Source organism: Peromyscus maniculatus, chromosome 1 (assembly GCF_049852395.1).
Source record: "Peromyscus maniculatus bairdii isolate BWxNUB_F1_BW_parent chromosome 1, HU_Pman_BW_mat_3.1, whole genome shotgun sequence".
Lineage (NCBI taxonomy): Eukaryota > Metazoa > Chordata > Mammalia > Rodentia > Cricetidae > Peromyscus > Peromyscus maniculatus.
Genome location: NC_134852.1, coordinates 145,193,383 through 145,212,679, shown reverse-complemented (window position 1 = coordinate 145,212,679; position 19,297 = coordinate 145,193,383). Strand labels below are relative to the sequence as shown.

Sequence of the window (19,297 nt, the reverse complement as noted above, 5' to 3'; positions counted from 1 at the left end):
CGCATGCTTTATTGTGTTGAATCCTTTCAAGCTTCACACCCCCTTCTATGCTGTGTTCTACGATGTCCTTTCACAATGTTCCCGCTTCCTGTGGATTAATTCACATCCCCAGCCTTCCTAGACAGCACCGGATGTGTTATTGCCTGTCATCTTCTCTCGTTAGGAACAGCAAAAGGGCTGGTCATCATAACTGCTCATTTACATAATTAAATGTAGCTCAATGCTAGAGAGCCGCTCTCTCCTCAGGGTGGGAAATGTCAGCTGTGATGTTCATCTTGATCGCAGGCTTGGCTGGAGTGAGGAGCTATCTGGAGTTTGGTAAAGCACACCACTAAGTGTGTCTATGACAGAGAATGGACTACGAGGGAAAAGTTACCTCCTGAAACCAGGTACGCCCCAAGATTAGAGACTCTGATAGAAGAAGAGAAAGTCTACCTCCACTGTACTCTCTCACTCGGCTTCCCGGCCACGATGATGTGAGTGGCCCCATCACATCCTCCCCATCATGAAGGACTGAAAGCTCTGGTATCTGTACCACAGTGCACCCTGCATCCCTCTAGATGTTTTCCTCAGGTATTCGGTCACAGCCATATAAAACGAACAGCCCCGTTCAGGTGACAAAGTCGCAAAGGATCAACCACATAAGTGTCCCCAGTGCCCCAGAAATGATGCGCGTACCTTGTAGACAATAAGGTCATGTTCCCCGTCTCTCAGGGTGGTCCCATCATATCTCATCAGCTTCACAAAGGCCAGTGCGAAGATTTTCTCAGATTTATCCTTAGCTACAAAGAAAACCAATAATCACCCTCCGCAACACTTAGGACAAAGTGACATTAGCACATTCTACCAAGGACACCTTTATGAGAACAATCACTACACTGCACTGGTGAAGCCAAAGGAAGATGGGGAGAAATGGACCACGGTCACGACGACGAGGAAGAATGTATCACGGAAGGGTCGGCTGTCCTCAAAGCAGTTCCAACACTCAATTCCAAGCCCCAGGGAAGACGACACTGTAGACTGTGAGAAGCAACTGACTCCAGAATAAAGAGCAGGAAAGTTCTGCAGAAGGCTACAGAGGAAGGCCCCTGATGCTACAATTCCAGAGCGATAAGGAACAGCCAAAGTGGACATGGCGGGCTGTGAGCAGGAACAAAGAGAGACGAGGGTGTGAACAGGGGTAGAAACCTAAGACGTGGCAAAGGCCAGCGCAGGGAAGGAAAACTCACCGCTGGGGGCCTGAAGACCTGATTGGAAAATTCTAATGCCTTTAGCAAGCAAGTGCAACAGCCAGACCTGCGTGTGGGGCGCATGCCCCTCCCCTTCATTCAAGTTTCCCCACAGCGTCTAAGAGTCAGTGGCCCACCTGCTCGTACATGTTCTCTGCATCTGATGGAGTTTTCTACCTTGGTTTTCATCACTGGCAGATAAGTGTGTGGGGGAGGGGACTTGTCATTATTATTGCTAGTGTCAGTCTACTGAGCCCTGGACTCTAAAGGTTTGCGAGTACACATATGTGTCTGTGTCTGTGTGTACAGGTGTATATGTATATACATACATATTTATATATAAGTGTGTATGTATTTCTATATATGTGTATGTGAACACATGTGTGTATGTATATGTATGTCTACATATGTCCGCATCTGTATGTCCATGTGTGTATACGTGTGTGAGTGTGTATGTTCATGTAGGTACGGGTATGTGTACAAAGGTAGGTATGTACATGTGTTTATACAAATGTATGTGTGCATATGTTTGTATATTGTGTATGTATATGTGTAGATGTGTAGATGTATGTATATATGTGTGTGAGAGCATATGTGTGATTGCATATAGGTATATATGTGAACATGTGTATATGTGTATTGTACATGTGTATATGTACCTATGTGTGTATGCATGTGTGTATATGAGTGTATATGTGTGCATATTTGTATATGTGTGTATATGTGAGCATATATATGTGTATATGGATATATATATATATGGATATATATATATATATATGAATGTGTATATGTCTGTATGTATTTTTTTTACTGCCATTTTCCAGTGCATGAAATAAAACCTGGCAAACAATAGCTACTCAAAAACTACTAGCTCTAGCCGGGCGGTGGTGGCGCACGCCTTTAATCCCAGCACTCGGGAGGCAGAGCCAGGTGGATCTCTGTGAGTTCGAGGCCAGCCTGGGCTACCAAGTGAGTCCCAGGAAAGGCGCAAAGCTACACAGAGAAACCCTGTCTCGAAAAATCAAAAAAAAAAAAAAAACTACTAGCTCTAGTTAGGCAGAGGACCAACACACAGGTAAGATCTGTTAGGCCACAAAGAAAGCAAAACCCAGAAGCACGCACAGGAGTGAGGGGACAGAGGCCCTGCGGGTGGATGGTCGGAACAGGTGTCTCTGAGAAGGGGGACAAACCATGTGACAGGAAGAAAGGATGCAACACAGAGGTCAAGTGGCAACGAGGACCCAGCTCATGTGGGGACAGAAGGCCAATGTGGCTGGTGAGTGGGCAGTGAGAACACACGCGGCAGGGACAGGGAAGGTGGGGACACAAACAGAGTCAAGACTGAAGAGATGAACTCCACAGCTGCCACCTAAGTATGGCACACAGACACTGAGGTGCAGAGCCAGAAAATGTGTCAAAGGTATGCGTTCAAAAGTCTGTTCGGACAGGAAGGGACAGAGGAAGACATGGAAGGAGCACACATCCATCTTCCTCCAGTTAAGGGGCTCAAAACACTCACCCCAGGACCTCACTGCCCCAGAAGTCATATCTTACTTATCCTGATAGTTACACTACCTTTCTTCTGGGCAACAGGGGCTCAGTAAATAGGGGCTAATGAGTTAGTTAAGGACAGTCAACCAACCAAAAACTAGAGACATAGAAATGGAAGAGATGTGCCTTACTAATCTAAAACACACCTTCCTAGAGGGGCAGCAGGGCACGTGAAAGCTGCAGTGTCCGAGTGATAAGGACCGGCTCCTGCTAAGCTTGAGTCCTCAGGGGAGCAGCAAGCTCTAGACATACGTTCAGTGGCACTTAGCAGCAGACAGCTTCTACTAAGCCTACCGCTGAGTGGCACTAAAAGGGGGGCATCATTCATTAACCCTACATCTTCAAAAGTCAAGGAAGGGTCACTGTCCATCACATGCTCACTAAGAGCCATCACAAAGTAGATGAATTATTCTCCCACAAGCTCAGAGTCCTATATAGCAGGAACCAACATATTATTGAAGAGTAGCCAAGGCTACCCTACCCAGACAAGCCTGTTTCCAACCCAGAAAGACTCAGCTTCTAGCAAGACCATGAAGACACATCAACAACACATGAACCAGTATGTCCACATGGCCAACAAGCTGCCAGCAGGGCATGTCCTCACATGTCAGCACCAAGCTTTCTAGTCTAACCTAGACTATGGCAGGGGACACCCCATCACTTCTTCTTCTCCATCCCCAGCTCCAAGGTAGAAAGTTTGTGTGTGGCTAGTGGGCAGCAAAGGGGGGACAACATGTCCTGAATTCTTCTCTTCTCTGACCCAGGCTGTGTTTACTCCTGCCCAGCTGTAGAAGCCCCTATGGTTGCCCTTAGTAGCTGGCAAACAAGATCTCATGAGTGCCACATTTACAATGCTCAACATGTCTACAGAACCCCACAAACTGTGGCCTTTGAGACTTTATTAATTATGCAAATGTGTTTGGCATGTCAGGTGATAGCATCTTGTCTATAATGAATACTTAAAACTGACAAGAAAAACAAGGATTTTGAAAGTTAGCATGCTAGAGATCTTCCTCTGCCCTGGTATAATTCATTGGGGAATGAGTTGGTTAAGAAAGTGGCTCTGGAGTAATTCTGACACAGTCCTCTATGCGGTCTAGAACTCTTACCCACTGGGCTTCCTCCACGGAACCAGGAGGTCCCACAGCCCCTTGCCTGCCTTGGGATAATGTGTGTCCAGGAAGCCAGGCCTGCTCTGCATGGCCTTCCCACCTTCCCAAGAGTGCCTAAGCTCTTCCTGCTGCCCCCTCAGCAAAGCTCTGGCCCAGACCTAGAGCACACCTGGGCTGCTGAACCTGTGCAGCACACACCTGTGCCCAGAAAACCCTTTTCACCAGCCCCCATCTGTCCACAGCCCACTTCAGGCAGTGCACATCTTAGTCCTGGCTACAGTTCCTCAGGTGGTCCTACACACTAACACCATGCTGCCACTTAGCCCATCATCTACAAGAGGGGAGCCTTCCTCTCCTTGTTAAATAGACAGGTGCTAACAAAAGGCCAGGAAATGGCATTGGCCTTGCCATTCCCCGCTGGTACTGGAGTGGAGCACTAAGGCATGGGTTCGACCCGAAGCTCTTTTGGAGGTCACTGACTCGAAAGCCTCTACCCAGAGTTCCTCAAATGGACCATGAGAATTCAGGCCAGGAACACTGACTCTGGGGGCTTCTGGTGAGGTTTGATCCAAACAACAGAGTGAAGCACCAATATCAGCTTCAAGGTTATGAGCTCACAATCAGTAACCCTGCCCATCATCCTGGGGGTTCAGCCATCCAGGGCATCGTGCACACTGAACAGAATTTGGCCTTCTGCCTGCTGCCCCAAACATGGCCTAGCCCTAAAGTAAAGACAGTGGTGGAACTCCACATCTCTAGCTGGCCTTCACTCACCTGCTTCTCACCTTTAAGGTGACCTCTGATGGCCCTGACTCAACCCCTGAGCTTCTCACACTGTTCGGCTATGACTGGGAGACGCGGCTGCCATGCTCTCCTTCTATCCCACAATGATCCATCACAATGGTCCCCTGGCTGTTTTAGAGTCTTTGTTTAATCACTTCCTGGCCTTGCACACCCTAAGTAAGCACCCTTATAGGCTGATACTCACATATGGCTCTCCAGATCCGCAGGACCTATGCCCTCTCCCTCCTAACTCCTCCAAATGACAGCAGCCCAGGCTTCTCATTGGCCCTACCCAGAGGACTACACATCTCCCAGCAATAAACCTCGGCACATGTTCAGCCCCCAGGCCACTGTTCACCCTGCTGTCACACACACACACACCTGACCACAGCGAGGGTCTGAGCCCCCAGAAACTGTCAGATGGAGACAGATGAGCACTCAACACAGCAACAGGGACCTCTCAGGAGCCAACACTTCGCTGAAGACAGGCTAAAGGATGGCATTTCTGTCCTAAGCTAGGAGTTTAGAGACTCGTGCTTAGGAATCTGCAGGAGGCCACAAAGTCTAGAACTAATCGTCCCCCTGTGTGGCCCCCATGTGGTCATCTGAGGCACATTATCACACAGGTCACTCTTCTCATACCCAACTCAATGTCACACATTTCAGGCAATTAGAGGACAGGAAGTAATTGTATCATCCTTCTGTGATAGCTTAGTGTGATGTTTAGCATGGGGCTACATCTTGAGCAGGCCCTTAATTCAACCAGTGTGATGAAAACAGCCTCAGCAGTCAGTGAGCGATTCTTTCAGGAGCGGGAAAGCGAAGACGTGAGAACAGGTTCCCTCAGCTAGGCTTGGTATCAAGGTCAATGTTGCACCAATGTCTAGGAGAGCTCCACCTAAGCTCCAGAAAACAAGAGCCATCAACAAAGACAAAGAGGGTTCAAGTTCTCCATTCTAAGACAAAGAGCACTAAGAGGCAATTTTCCAAATGATCGGTTGTGTTTTCGTGACTTTCCTAAGAGACTGGAATGGGGTAAGTCAAAGAAGAAAGCGGGCTGGAAAGATGGCTCACAGTTAAGAGCTCCTATCGAGGACCTGAGCTCAGTTCACAGAACCCACATAGGGCAGCTCCCAACAGTGTACAACTCTAGCTCCAGAATAAGTGACGTCCTCTTCTGTACCCACTCACGTCCACAAACCCAAACTCAGACACGCACATAGAAATATAGCTAAAAATAAAATCTTTAAAAACACAGAAGAGAGGCATGAGAAAGAGGAGCAAGGGGCAGGTGCACAGACCATCCCAGAGGAAAGCAGAAAAGGAATTCCCCTGAGATCCGGTCAGTGATGTTCTCCAGGGACAAGTTCAGGTGAAAGACATGGCCAAGGAGCCATGGCATCACTGTCAATGACAGCCCTGTCCTAAAGCCATCCAGAGCAGGTGCTGCCTGCTAAGCTTTTCCCTTGAAATCAAACACTGATAAAGTGGCCCATTACTCACAGTCCTGCGAGGATCTATGGCGGAAGGTAAATCGAAGGTGACTCCGGTTCACATCCTCAATGGGGATGGCCACCTTGAAGAATCAAAAGGGGACATGTGAGTACCTTTCCCAACATCCTCCAGCAGGAAGTGCTTAATTCGGCCTAGATACTGGCACCAGTAAACATTCCAGCACCAGAGCAAGGGAAACACTGTCTATCTTATCCTTATATGATTTCCGCCAAAGGCAAAATGTCTTTTGAAAATTTAAACAAGATAATATTGTGAAGGACACCAAGCCAACTCTGCTAGACAGCCAGATATGTTTTTGTTTTAACACTCAGATGCACACGGCTCAGATTCTATTTTTGAAAGTCACTGTCTTCATTGTAGCCCCCACATAAAGGTATCTACATCCCCTCTGCAGCTGCAGCAAGAAAGCTTTCTTGTTACATTGTAGCCAAAGAACAAGGCTTTATGTGTGCTGCCTGCGAGCAAAGACTGCCCCTAAGGTTCATGTCAATATCTCTATCCCAGAGCCCACGCCTTACTTTCTGCAATCCAGGTTCTTAGGGGTAGAGAGATATATGACAGTGGGTACCGTGGCGCTGTGGATAGGCATTCTGTCAATAAAAACCCACACACGCTGGCATCGCCGAAGCTTCTGCCCACTTGGTACAGAGGCGGTAGGCCACATATACACCAGACCCAAGGTGAGAAAGACAGTATCTATCCTGAAGATGTAACAATTCATCTCCATCGAAATCCTATCTTTACATTGGAAGGAGATAAGGATAAATCTATTAGAGGCACTACCAGGGAGGGTCCTTAACAACCTTGAACAACTTGGCTTCATGTAGTGTGAGGGAGGATTTCACAGTCAGCCTCCACCACCCGGGAGGGGATGAAAATGACCACATAAACACAATACCTTGAGGGTCTCAAACCAGCGAGGCTGCTTCACTTGGTAATAAATCACTGATTTGTACTCGGAGAGGGCCTCATCACCAGCACCAGGGAAAATCACATGCTTTAGAGAAGATATGAAGGAAGAGTTCATGTTAGGGCTGCTGAGGTGGGTAAAGGCAGTTGCTGCTAAGCCTGACAACGGGAGTTCCATCCCCAGGACCTACATGTTAGAAGGGGAGAACCGACTCCCATATGCATGGGCATACACAGGCGTGTGCGCGCACACACACACACACACACACACACACACACACATACACACACACTCACACATACATACACACTCACACATACATACACACACACACATACACACACACATACACACACACACTCATATACACACGGAAAATTATTATATACATATTAATGTTTATATATACACATATTTGTATATATATTATATATGAATGTCTATATGTATCTAATACATATACACACATACATTTAGTTTTAAAAGTGTTGACAGTCTCCCCTACATATTCATTCCAGTTGCACCCACCAGGAGGAGAGGAAGCAATCCAGGGTGCCAATAAAGCCCTGCATTTGGCAGGCATTCCCAGCAATGAAGGCGCAGGTCTGCCTGTGCTAGGGGCTAGTCTCAACCACAGTCTCAGACCCTGGGGGTACAGACAATTGTGACACACGGGGCTAGCCTTGACTACCACTTCTCCTGTCCCCTCCTCAACTCACTTTGAATTACAGTCTGAGACTACTTGCCTGATCTACTCAGTGGGTCCAGAAGCAAAGGTTGTCCACCTAACAGGAGGTGGCAAGACTCATCCCTCTAGCCTTGAACACTGCTTGCCAAACTTCAACCAGATTCATACCACTGAAGCCTAAGAGGCTAAGGCAGTATAGCTCAAGGATTTTAGAGATAAGAGTGACACCAGACAAGGCCGGACAGGGAGAAAAGGTGTGAGCCCTGCTGAACACAGCTGAGCCCAGGCACAAGCCCAGCCACAGCTGTCCAATCCAGTGATACCTAGAGGGATACCTGCTCTGCTCAGCAGAGGAAAGCACACGCTCTGGGCCACTCTGGTAGAGTCTAGCCATGGGGAGGGGGTACTGGTCACCCCGTCATGTGAGTTACAACTTGTTCAGATGATCCTCAAAGCCCACATCACTCTCCAGCCCTGAGCAAATAGCTTTATTTCTTGGATTCCATTTCCTCATCTCTTAACTGTTGAAAGCAATAGTCTCTGACCTACCACTGTGGCTGCTAGGTCTGTAGGATTATGCCAAGAAATAATATCCCTTTATAAAACTGAGCAGGAAGTGTGGTCAAAATCTACAGGAGTGTCCTGAGACAGGCTGCTAGCCTGGATCCCCAGGACACAATGGCAAGCAGGAAAAAAAGGAGGCCCGCACCAACACACACACACACCCCAATAGATGAGATAAGGCAATCAATCAAGAACCTTACATCTTGTAGCAAAGCCAAGGTGGACACATGCAAAGCTGAACTTTGAACTCAGCAAAAAAGAGATACCTCCAATCGCTTCCCGTCTTCATCATAGACAGACACTGTCACCTCCACATTCTTCGCAGTTGTTTTACTGCCTTTATCAAAATCCCCTTGAACTAACGTCACATAGATATCATTCCGAACATCACCTGGGGGAAAAAAAATTATATCCTTAATAGCAATCCATCATTCACAGTGTAACCATGAATTTAGCCAAACTGTCGGAAGTGCTGCCTTAACAGAATATTATAAATACTGTATTAGATAGTTCTGAAATATTTCCTGCAAAACAGTCTGGGCTTCTAAGGCATGGCAAGACCAGTTTGCATCACCTTCACTTCTGCACCTCCTAGAAGCGCCCAGAGTGGCTGCAAATGGCACCGATGGAGCTACAAGGACCCAGCCCCTTTGGAGCATGCCGTGATCAACAGAGATCAACCTTATAAGCCTCCCATGGGATATCACTAACTGACACCACCCGTGTCCTCGGCAGCCGGCTCACACACGCAAAAGAGAGCTGGCAAGGCCAGCTTCCTCTGCGTTCTTTGAACTGTTTGATTCCAAGCCTTGAACGAAAAGCCCACTGAGAATGAGAACCGTGAGCCAGGGGCAGGCAGCGAGTCACAGAGAAGTTTCTGTGCGGTCCTTCTCTTCTAGCAGCTGGCAGGACCCCAAGTGGGAGAATAAAACAAAACTACAGAGTGTGGGGGAGAAGGCTGTCTGGTTTTAGGTTTTTGTTTTGTTTCGCTTTATGATCTTGTAGCCCAGGAAGGCCTCCAATTTACAGCAATCCTCCTGCCTCAGCCAAGTGCTGGGTTCACAAGGGTGCACCACCACGTACAACCCCATACATTTTAGATTAATTGTGATGAGGGCAGACTAGAACAAATGAACTGAGGACCTCTTTCTGTTGCAAATGTGTGAACTGGGAGAACTTCAAGCTTCCTTAGCACCGTGATGGAGAGGAAGCATCATTACTGATGGCTTGTTCCCAGGCTGCCTGGCCCCCCCACCCATCCCCGACCCTGCTCTGCCCAGAAGAGCAAAGTGCAACAGACCCCTGTGGTGGCTAAGGATGAAGACTTCTTAAGGGAAAAAAAGCCTTTTCTTGCTTCCTTGTTTTTTTTTATTGTGCTTTTTATTAAAAAAAAAAAAAATGCTCTATTTTGGCTTTTAATGTATCCAACTATTAAATTAAAGTTGCATTTAAAAGTCATTACTGTAATGGTCCCAGTGAGTTGCTCCCACAGTCATGGAGGCTGCTCAGGAGGGAAGCATGGCTGCCATGGCAGATACTGCCCACAAGAGAGGTTAAAAAGATTGAAGCAAAAAGTTGGGGGGAGGGGGAGCAAGACTTCCCACCCAGGACCTACTACTACCAGCTATGGGACCTCAGCTAAGCCCCTTAGCATCCTGGGCTAATTCTCCACTTAACAGCCCTATTGGTGTGCCACACATCAAGTGTATGTTCCTTAGCCTGAAAATTCTATCAGAACACAAAAACCATAATCTTTATGTGTATGCTCTACGTACACAGCTGTACGTGTCGTTGTGTGTACGTGCAGGTGGAGGCAGAGGACAACCTCAGCTGTTGTTCTCAAGGCACCATTTGCCTTGTGTTGTAGGACAGAACCTCTCGCTGGCCTAGGACTCACCAATTCAACTAAGCTGGCTAGCCAATGAGCCCCGGGGATCTGCCTCTCTCCAATGCACTGGGATGCAAGCACATGCAACCATGGCCAGCACTTTCGAGGTGGGTTCTGGGAATCTCAGGTCCTTGCAAGCATTTTACCAAGTAAGCTCTCTCCCTAGCCCCTGAAACCATAATCTTTTATTTGAGGGCTCTAAAAGGGTCCTAAAAACCTCGGCAGGCAGAGAAATAACACGGGCTACAAGGCCTCCAGGGGATGAAGCCCCACAGCCTCCCGCCTATGTTCACCATTCCTGCAGAGATTTGCTTCTGAGTCATCACAGCAAAAAGGACACTATTTGCAGTGGAGAAACCTCGCTGAAGGGCACCACATAGACCTTCTTCAGCAAAGGCTGGACTCACTAGAGGAGGAAGTTAGTTGTTCGAAGATTTGATTGGATGTCTCCATCTTTGCAGTTACATGGATAACTCAGCTTCTTCCCTACTTGGATCCTTCAACACAGATCCAGGGTAGTATGGGTCATGAGCAGGTAGAAGGGTCAGCAGGAGTGCGGCAGCACAGGCTCTCCTACCACCCAAAGATACATGCCTTCCCAAGGCAGATGAAAAGGGATAATGAAAGGTTCCCCTGTACTAAATACGAGAGTCTGACAGAAGAACACGGCACTGTGGACTTGGTGCCCTCGCCTGGCTAGTGCTTACCCACCCAACAGAGAACAAGGGGGATTCACTCCAGCTAGGATCTGCCTCTCTAGCAGCCACTCAGCATGAGGAGTCTTGTTCTTGACCAGAACCATGGTCAGCAGCAGCATGGGTTCTCCAAAAACCAACAATGGATCTCCAAAAGCCAATCATGTGATACAATGAAGAACTGGATTTAACTTTGCAAGCTTATCTACTACCAGGAAAACCCTATCAGCATAAGCAGGAAATTCCCAGTTTTCCCATGGGGTGGTTAGGGTTCAGAGTCATCTTGACGGGCTCCAGAGTTACCTGGAAGATGGGCTCTGGCCATGCCTGTGGGAGATTATCTTAATCATGTACGCTGATATGGGAGTATCTATATTAACTGTGGGTGGAACCACTCCCTAGGCAGGGCTTCCTGAACCATATGAGACAGAGGGAACTGAGCACTAGCTTGAGTTCATTGCTCTTTTGAGTCTGCAGATGAATGTGACCAGCTGCTTCATCCTCCTGCTCTCCCGACTTCCCCATCATGTGAACTATACTGTGAATGCTGAGCTAAAAGAAACCCTTCCTCAGCAACAGAAGAGGAGCGACATTGAGACACCTGTAAACGTGAGGATATCCTAATGCAGCCATGAAGATGCATCTCAGTTCCAAATATAAACAGAAAGTCCACAAATCAGCTCATTTCCATGAATAAGACTGACATACCCTACCTATACAGGGAGCAACAATGTCACCCAGGCTAGCCCATTTCCGTCAGCTGTCATGTCAGCAGACAGAGTAGCCAATAACCCACACCAATCCTGAAAGGTGAATAGAATGGGAAGCATACATCCCATGGTTGCAGGAAATAAGAACATCATTGCCTGTGTCCAGCAGGACATTGGGCAGCCAGATGCCTCTCACCATAGTACACAGCAGTAGGGACCTGCAACAGAAGGCCACATGCACCTGTTGACCTGGGAAATCACCATTTCCAATGCCCATTGCTCATGTGACGTTGAGCTGTGGTTTAATTTTTATTGGAATTAGTTCAACCACAATCTTTAAGGGCCCAAGACCCTTCTGTGGACCAGCCCTGACTAGTCAAATGAACATTAGTTGCAAACCAAATCGTACATCAAGATAAAAATGAATATTTGTCCCAAGGGCGGATATCAATAATAGTACCAAATTATTGATATGGATTTTATTTAGAAACTACAAACAGTGTCATTAAATATAAGAGATTAATGTTAAAAAAATAACCCAAATATCAGTTCATTCAGCTTAAAACACATGACTGAGCCTGAGCTACATCAGCGTGGTAATGAACCCCCCCACCCAGCAGGTCCCAAGGAAAGCATTATCCTTCTGACCTGCCACTGGCCCAGATGTTTGACCCGCCTTCCTTCCTTCCTTTGATCAAATACCTAATCCCATGCTTGGAAGGTATCCATGCCTCCCCACCTGTGACCTTTGCCATTGGAGGGAAACTAATCCTACAGAGAGCCCAGGGACCAAGTATGTGTCCCATCACTGTGTATGGTCTCAGCCCCTGAACACTAAAGTTACTCATTAACTACCCTGAGCCTGACACAGTACTCGCCACATGCTCAACTTACTCTCTCAGCAAGAACTCTTGCACATCACTGTGCTTTGCACACATCACGCTTCCTGGCGGGCAACCTCTGCAGGGAGAACAAAGGCCCTGAGGGAGGCTAACCTTACCTGGCATGATAATCTCTGGGAACCCCGTCTTGCGGGCCACAGCTGTGGTCCTGTCCACCAAGTGAGGAAACTCCTTCCGAATCTGATGTATGTCTCCAGGAAGTAATTTCAGGGTTACCCACAAACCTGAAAAAAAGAAAGATTGCCTAAGTCATGTTTACCACAAGTGTGTTACTAAAAACAATGTCAGTAGCTAAGAAACTTTTAATCCACAGAGCAGCATTACAAATAGGCAAATCTTCAGGCAAACGTCCAGGTAAGAGGCACCCAGCGCAGGGGCACAGACTCGGTCTAGGTACAGACCTGGCCTGTGAAATCAAAGAGTAAGACTATGGGATGGACGGCGAGTGTTCCATATGTGTGCCAAGGACAAACAGTTCTTTTGAATTATCTCAGTTTAGAAGAAATCAGAAGGTGGCATTTATGGCAGAAGGCTGACAAGGGCAGGCAGAAACTTAGAGACCCGTGCCCACCATAGAGATCTGCATATGGAGGACAATGGTGCTCTGAGGATGTCCAGAAGGGCTCAGAAGGGAGCCAGGGGTCTGATGTGAAAATAGCCCATCAGGTGCAGGAGGAAGTTAAAGGGAAAATACTGAGTCAGGAGAGGCTACTGGAGGCTAGGATCTGAGCCTAACAATGGGGAGGGGGTAGGGAAGACCAACATGGGGGTCAAAACCTCAGGACTAGGGAGAGGAGAAGAGAAGGAAGGCGGATCTCAGAGGGAGTGCCTGCTGTGGGCATGACCCTTAGGAGGTGCTTGGCACCATCCCCCAACTGAAAGCCTCCTCCAGGTGACAGTCTAAGGAGCACAGGGTTGAGAGGAGAAAGAAAGCGTTATTAGCCCCATCCAGGTACCAGCCGATGCCCATGCCACTGCGGTCCAGCTCACAGATTCTGGCTATGACCCACGAGCCTGGCTGTTTAGATGTTTGCCTAACACCGTTTCGATTTCTCCTCTGTGATTCTGTAATAAACACACTGTGTGAGAATGCTACCAAAGGAACCGGAGATGCAGTGGGGGTAGGGGCTGCTGATCCAGGGGGAAGGGAGTAGCCAGGCCCTGCATCAGCTCCGACCTCAGATTCCCTGTGGTTTGCAAATACAGGGCAAATGGCAAGAGCTGTAATCTAGGGTGGGGCCTGGTTTAGTTTAAACTTGCTCCATGTACAAAGGCTATAATCCATGAACATTCTAGGTGGGGTTGGCCAGAGAGCGGGGTAAAGCCAAGGCTCACTACAGAGATTTGTATGACCTCCCTTTTCCAGAACATTCTTCAGACTCAATGAACACTGCTTGGGACAATAGAAAGGGTTAATTTGGAAGGCTGGAGGTGGAGGGCAGCTGTTCATTGAGCTCCTCTGAGTACAGTGTGGTGCACCAGATCAAGGACCAATATGATGCATAGGTTTTCCCTAATGTTAAAAGCAGGGTTAGTCTCCAATTTCTGAAGGTGACTTACTTTCCTCCATGTAGGAGGTGGGGCTTGATAAGCAGTTGGTTTTTGGCAGGTCTCCTGGCCAGCCCAATGCCAACTGTCACCAGCCAAAGCTGATTGATTCATTAGCTCCGCCAGCAGAAGGTCAGCTGCTTGGACACGTCAGTGTGATATTAAAAAGATAGAAGCAGGATGGGGAAGGGGGTGGGGGTGGGTGGGAGGAAGGAGTGAGGAGGCTACTTGGATGACAGAAACAATAAGGAGTCACTTCCCTGCGGGGACAGAGGGGCAATTACAGACTGTTGGCAGTAATGTGACAGAACATGGAGACAAGAACCCATGCCAGAGGGAAGGGATATTGAATGAGGGGAGACCTTGGGTTTGGTGCAGGAGTTGCATTGATGGCTTTTTTTGTCGCTGTTATTGTGAGATTTCGGTTTGGTTCATTTTAATTGTTGAATTCCTTGCTTATTTGTTTTGACTTATTGTCACAGGGTTGAGAATAGCCTAAGATGGCCTTGAATTTCTGATCCCCCTAGCCTCTCACTTACCAGGGTTATAGGCACGCACCATTAAAGCCTATTTTATGTGGTGCTGGGGATAGAACCCGTGCATGCCCAGTTGGCACTCTACCAAATGAGCTACATCCTCAGCCTTTCAGTATTTTGTTAAGGGTAAGAAAAGAGAGGACAGGGGAATGATGGGAAAGAGGAGGAGTCAAAGGCAGGAGCCGCTTCCCATGCTGCCCGGCTTCTCAGCCCTAGGTTCTTCATAGATCGCCCCAGCCACATCCCATTCCCCATGCTCTCCTGCACTCAGCTGGGAGGCTGGCTCCCAGGAACCTACAAAGGCTACCAGTGAGACAGCCTGCCCATTCAGTAGGAACAAGCAATCACCCGGTCCCAAAAGTTCCACCAAGAAAGCCTCACCCTAGATTCCCTACATGCCCCCAGGAGAAACAACAGAGATACATACCTTGACCCTTGTGGTTGACTTCTTTGGCTGCAATGACTTTGTTTATGACACTTTGAAGGAAGTCATTCTCCCCTGCCACCCTGGGTGAGAAACGGGATGACATGTTCAGCGGCTTGTGTCGAATGGCGTCGTCCAACGCGAGCCTGGAGGGCATGGGGCAACCAAGACCACAGGAGACAAAGGGGCACAGAGACCCGTGGGTCACAGTAACAGGGGGACACAAAAGAGCATCACCACCGAGTATGAGAGAGTCGTCATGAGTCAACGAAAGACAAAGGGCAGGATAGGTGACAAGAGAGACAGGGAAAGCATCGATCAGGAAAATGGTGAACCACAGGAGAGAAGTCCAGCCAAGGAGGACGCCCCACTCCCAGGGAACATATGGACAGGGCTCCACTCCATTGCTAATGGACAGTCCAAAAGGGCAGGTCTGAGAGTAAGGTGGCTGAGAGGCCTTGCATTCCAAAGAACACTGATGGCCGTGGGTGCCACTTGGATAGGACTGAACTAGTCTGGGGCAAGGGCCAGGTGCTATGAAGAAGAAAATGGAAAAAACAAAACAAAACAAAAAAAAACCTATTTTCCCCCCAGATAGCCTTCAAACCTAATGACATAAGAAGCCCTGCCTTTGGTTCCTCAATGTGTGTTCACAAAAGAGTCTCCAATAGCTACATGTGAAGGTGACCCAGTCCCTGGAGAATAAGAATTAATGGTCACCGTGTCTGGATGCTGAACCCTGGACATCACTCAAAATACAGGCTACCAGTGTTCTCAGGCCCATGAGCCCATGCATGTGAGAGTGGCGAGCACAGGCAACACGCACCATGAGAAATACTGTGCAGTGCCACCAAGCACAATGGGGAAAGAGTGCAAAAACATACATCAGGTACGGAACGCTGAAAATCAATTCTAGGAACAAGGACTATGTCATCCATCACTTGAGCCAAGCAACTCAAAGGAGCTGAAAGCTGTTGTAATTTATTTCACCAAGTTAAAAAGAGATGAACGAGAGAGAGAAAGAGAATGCACACTGTTTCCCTCCCTAAAACCAACCCTGTGAGGCGATAAATCCATTTTAATGGAGCAAAAAACGTTCTCATTAGCATGACATTTCCCAAAGAATAGTTTCCAGGCTTATTTTGCTATTAGAAGCATGCTACTTTTTTCTTTTATCACTGCAGATATTAATCTGTGCAGCCATCGTCCTCTAGATAAGCAAGACTCACAGCTGACAACAGGTGAGTGTGCCCTAATATTGTTTAAAGTAACCTTCCATTACCAGATAGGAAAGCGTGGTGGCAACATGCAGGTGATCTTAAAGGTCCAGGGAGAACCTGATAAATCGTTTCTCTGACTTTTCGATAATACTCAAAGCTAGTGTTTTGTTTGGGGTTTCATTTTGATGTTTTTGTTGTTTTGTCTTGTTTACCTTCAGAGGGAAAAAATAAGTGATATAGAAAATCACTTAATAGGACCACTGGGTATTCCTAAACCCTGTGGTCTTGATGAATTTGAAGCTTTGGGAACAGTAGGGCACCCTGTCAATTTTCACAGGAAAAAAAGTAACTTGAGTATTATAATATCACAATGGTGTTTTTTGTTTATTACCACTGTATCAGCCATGTTCCAGGATGGGAATATTCCCTTGTGTGCTAAAGAAGCTTCCAGGTTCTATAGAATGCTGCTATATACTTTTGCCATGGGTGAGATTATCCATTATCACTGTCTACAGAGATGGGCTTCTGGGTTCTATAGAATGTTATTATATACTCTTGCCATGAGTGGGATTACCTATTATAACTGTCTACAGAGATGGAAATGGGCACTTATACACCATCTGCAATGGTTAATGTTTATTGTCAACCTGACAGACCATAGAATCACTTGAGAGATGGAACTCTGGGCATGCATGGGGGGCGGGAGTCATCTTGACAGCTTTAACTGAGGTGAGAGACCCACCCATTATGGGTGGCACCATTCCCTGGCTGGGAGCCTGAACTGTATAAAATAGAGAAGGTGATCTAAGCATAAGTATGCATTCCAATGATGGACTATAACCTTGAACACTGAGTTTAAAAAAACCCTTTTCCCATTAAGTTGCTTGTGTAGGGTATTTTATCACAGGCACAGAAAAAGAAACCAAGACACTATCTAATATGGCAACAACAGCCCTGCATGGCAATAAACACTTGAAACAGACCGATGTGATTGAAGGGCTACATTTTAATTCTACGCAGCTGTAATTAATATGAAGAGCCACATGGGGCTAGTGGTTAGCAGACCAGACAGAAAAGCAAATGGAAAGCATTTAAGCCACCAGAGACCTCTGCCTCCAATTGTGTGTGGTGAAACACATGGTTTGAGCCCAACTTCAGGCTATATAATACTGACTTTAATGCAACTCTCCATGCAACAAGATGCAAAATCTTCTATAGAACTGCATGAGAAAAAGTATTTTTTTTTAAATGCACAGAAAAGCCACACTGCAGCCATCTCAAACAAGTGATTCTCAAGTCTGCAGGGAATGGGGGTGGCCCATCATGAAGAGTACATGGGGCAAGAGAAGCCCATACCATGTCTCCTGTCCTCCCCAGGACAGGGCTCCTTCAGACACCCATTATCACCAGCCTCCCAGAGCTCAGCCTCCCTCAGCCAGCACCTCCAAAGCAATGTAAACCTGCAAAAGTGAAATTCACCTTAAGCCTAAAAGGCTTTGAATAGAAACACACTGGAAAAGGAAAGCGTAAACAGGAAACTGCAGAGTCCCGGGGCAGGTCACCCTAACCCCAAGCACTTACCCTCCTGGGAAGTCAGGCCCCAGAGGAGGCTGTCTCTGCAATCAACCCAAAGCACCCCATTCTCTTTCCTCCTCCTTGAGGCAGGAGTGGCCCTGATCAAGACCCACCCTCCCTTCAATCACCCTGCCCACAGGTGTTAGCTTCAAATCAAAGAATAATCTCGAAAATTGGCCCCAAGTGCTTCCCCCCATGTCCCCTCTCTAAAGACCTCAGGTCAGAAGTGGACAAAGCCTTTAAAAAAAAAAAAAAAAAGGAAAAGCCCAAACCTGCTCATCTGAGAAAAAACCAAGGCAGACAAATCAGCAGCCTGATTACAGGCTTTAAGGTGTTATTTCTTGCTTTACAAAAGAATTCATCATTACTTTGTTTGGTTTCTATTTTCAAAAGCTACAACCTCTTGTGATGAATTTGAAAGTATTGTATTTTGAAAATGTGAATTGCCACAAGAATAAATCGATTATGTAAAGAAACACGCTCAGAGCAGAATTGTAATTCTTCTACTGATAAGGTAATTCTGGGACTACAAGGAACATCAGCTCTCGGGACCATACACAAACCTTATTCCATCGTCCTCACAGTCCCTGATTCCATGTGCCACAGCAGTGACTAAACAGATTTCATATTATTGTAAAATAAATGAATCCTGACTTGGGCTTAACAAATAACCTTAGTGGTGAATTATTAACTACGGGGTTTTCATGTTGTATCTGGTTAAGGACCGAATTATTTCATACTTACGGCTGGAAGGGAATGAAGTGTTGTTTATCTTCATCATCTACTTTTCCATTTATTATGTCTGTTACGTCCATCACTGGGGAAAGGAAGGAACAGAAAGGGTTGTTTTGACTTAAGTGCCACCACTATAGAAAGTCAAAAACAAAGGAAGAGCAGACTGTGTTCCGGCATGAGCCATATGGTAGACTCTTCACACACGTAAGTTTGTTATTCTGCAATGCTTGACAGATTGATTAAGTCATCTGAACATGCTGGCCCCAGTGGGCAAGGAACTCAAATAGCACAATTCCACCGAATAATTTCCTTTGCCTGTTCCCCAGAGGTCACTCTAGAGATCTGCTGTCCAACACAAACTCCTACATGAAGGAGATATTCTCTGCATTGCTGGGCACCCAAGCAGGGGCAAGTGTGATGAGGAACTGCTTTTCTATTCATTTCACCCACTTAACTTTATTTTAAACGGCACTTGGGGCAAGCGGCTAGCCTTCTCATAACAACATAGCACCCGGTGACAGTTAATACTGTCAACTTGACAGATCTGGAGTCCCATAGGAGACAAGGCTCCAGGCACGCCTGGAAGAGATTAACTAAATTCAGTCAGCTTCCCGGCATGCCTGTGAGGGATCGTCTAGATCAGGTGAATTTAGGTGAGAAGACTGGCCATTCCATGGGCTGGGGTCCTAGATGGTTAAAAGAAAGAAAG

At 47.0% G+C, this 19,297-nt stretch overlaps 1 protein-coding gene across 2 annotated transcripts in view; it reads right to left on the bottom strand.

Annotated features, from left to right (window-relative positions):
• The window catches only part of Dock1 (dedicator of cytokinesis 1), a 516,862-nt gene that overhangs the window by 414,125 nt on the left and 83,440 nt on the right, over positions 1 to 19,297 (bottom strand). The window contains exons 11-17 of one of the 2 annotated variants that reach the window (XM_015995837.3): positions 18,598 to 18,670; positions 15,062 to 15,204; positions 12,649 to 12,774; positions 8,622 to 8,746; positions 7,092 to 7,190; positions 6,182 to 6,254; positions 679 to 782 (exon numbers count right to left, since the gene is read on the bottom strand). In XM_015995837.3, the coding sequence (XP_015851323.1) occupies positions 679 to 782; positions 6,182 to 6,254; positions 7,092 to 7,190; positions 8,622 to 8,746; positions 12,649 to 12,774; positions 15,062 to 15,204; positions 18,598 to 18,670 (743 nt within the window). The remainder of the gene's footprint in view (positions 1 to 678; positions 783 to 6,181; positions 6,255 to 7,091; positions 7,191 to 8,621; positions 8,747 to 12,648; positions 12,775 to 15,061; positions 15,205 to 18,597; positions 18,671 to 19,297) is intronic. The other variant, XM_006976933.4, reaches the window with a different exon arrangement.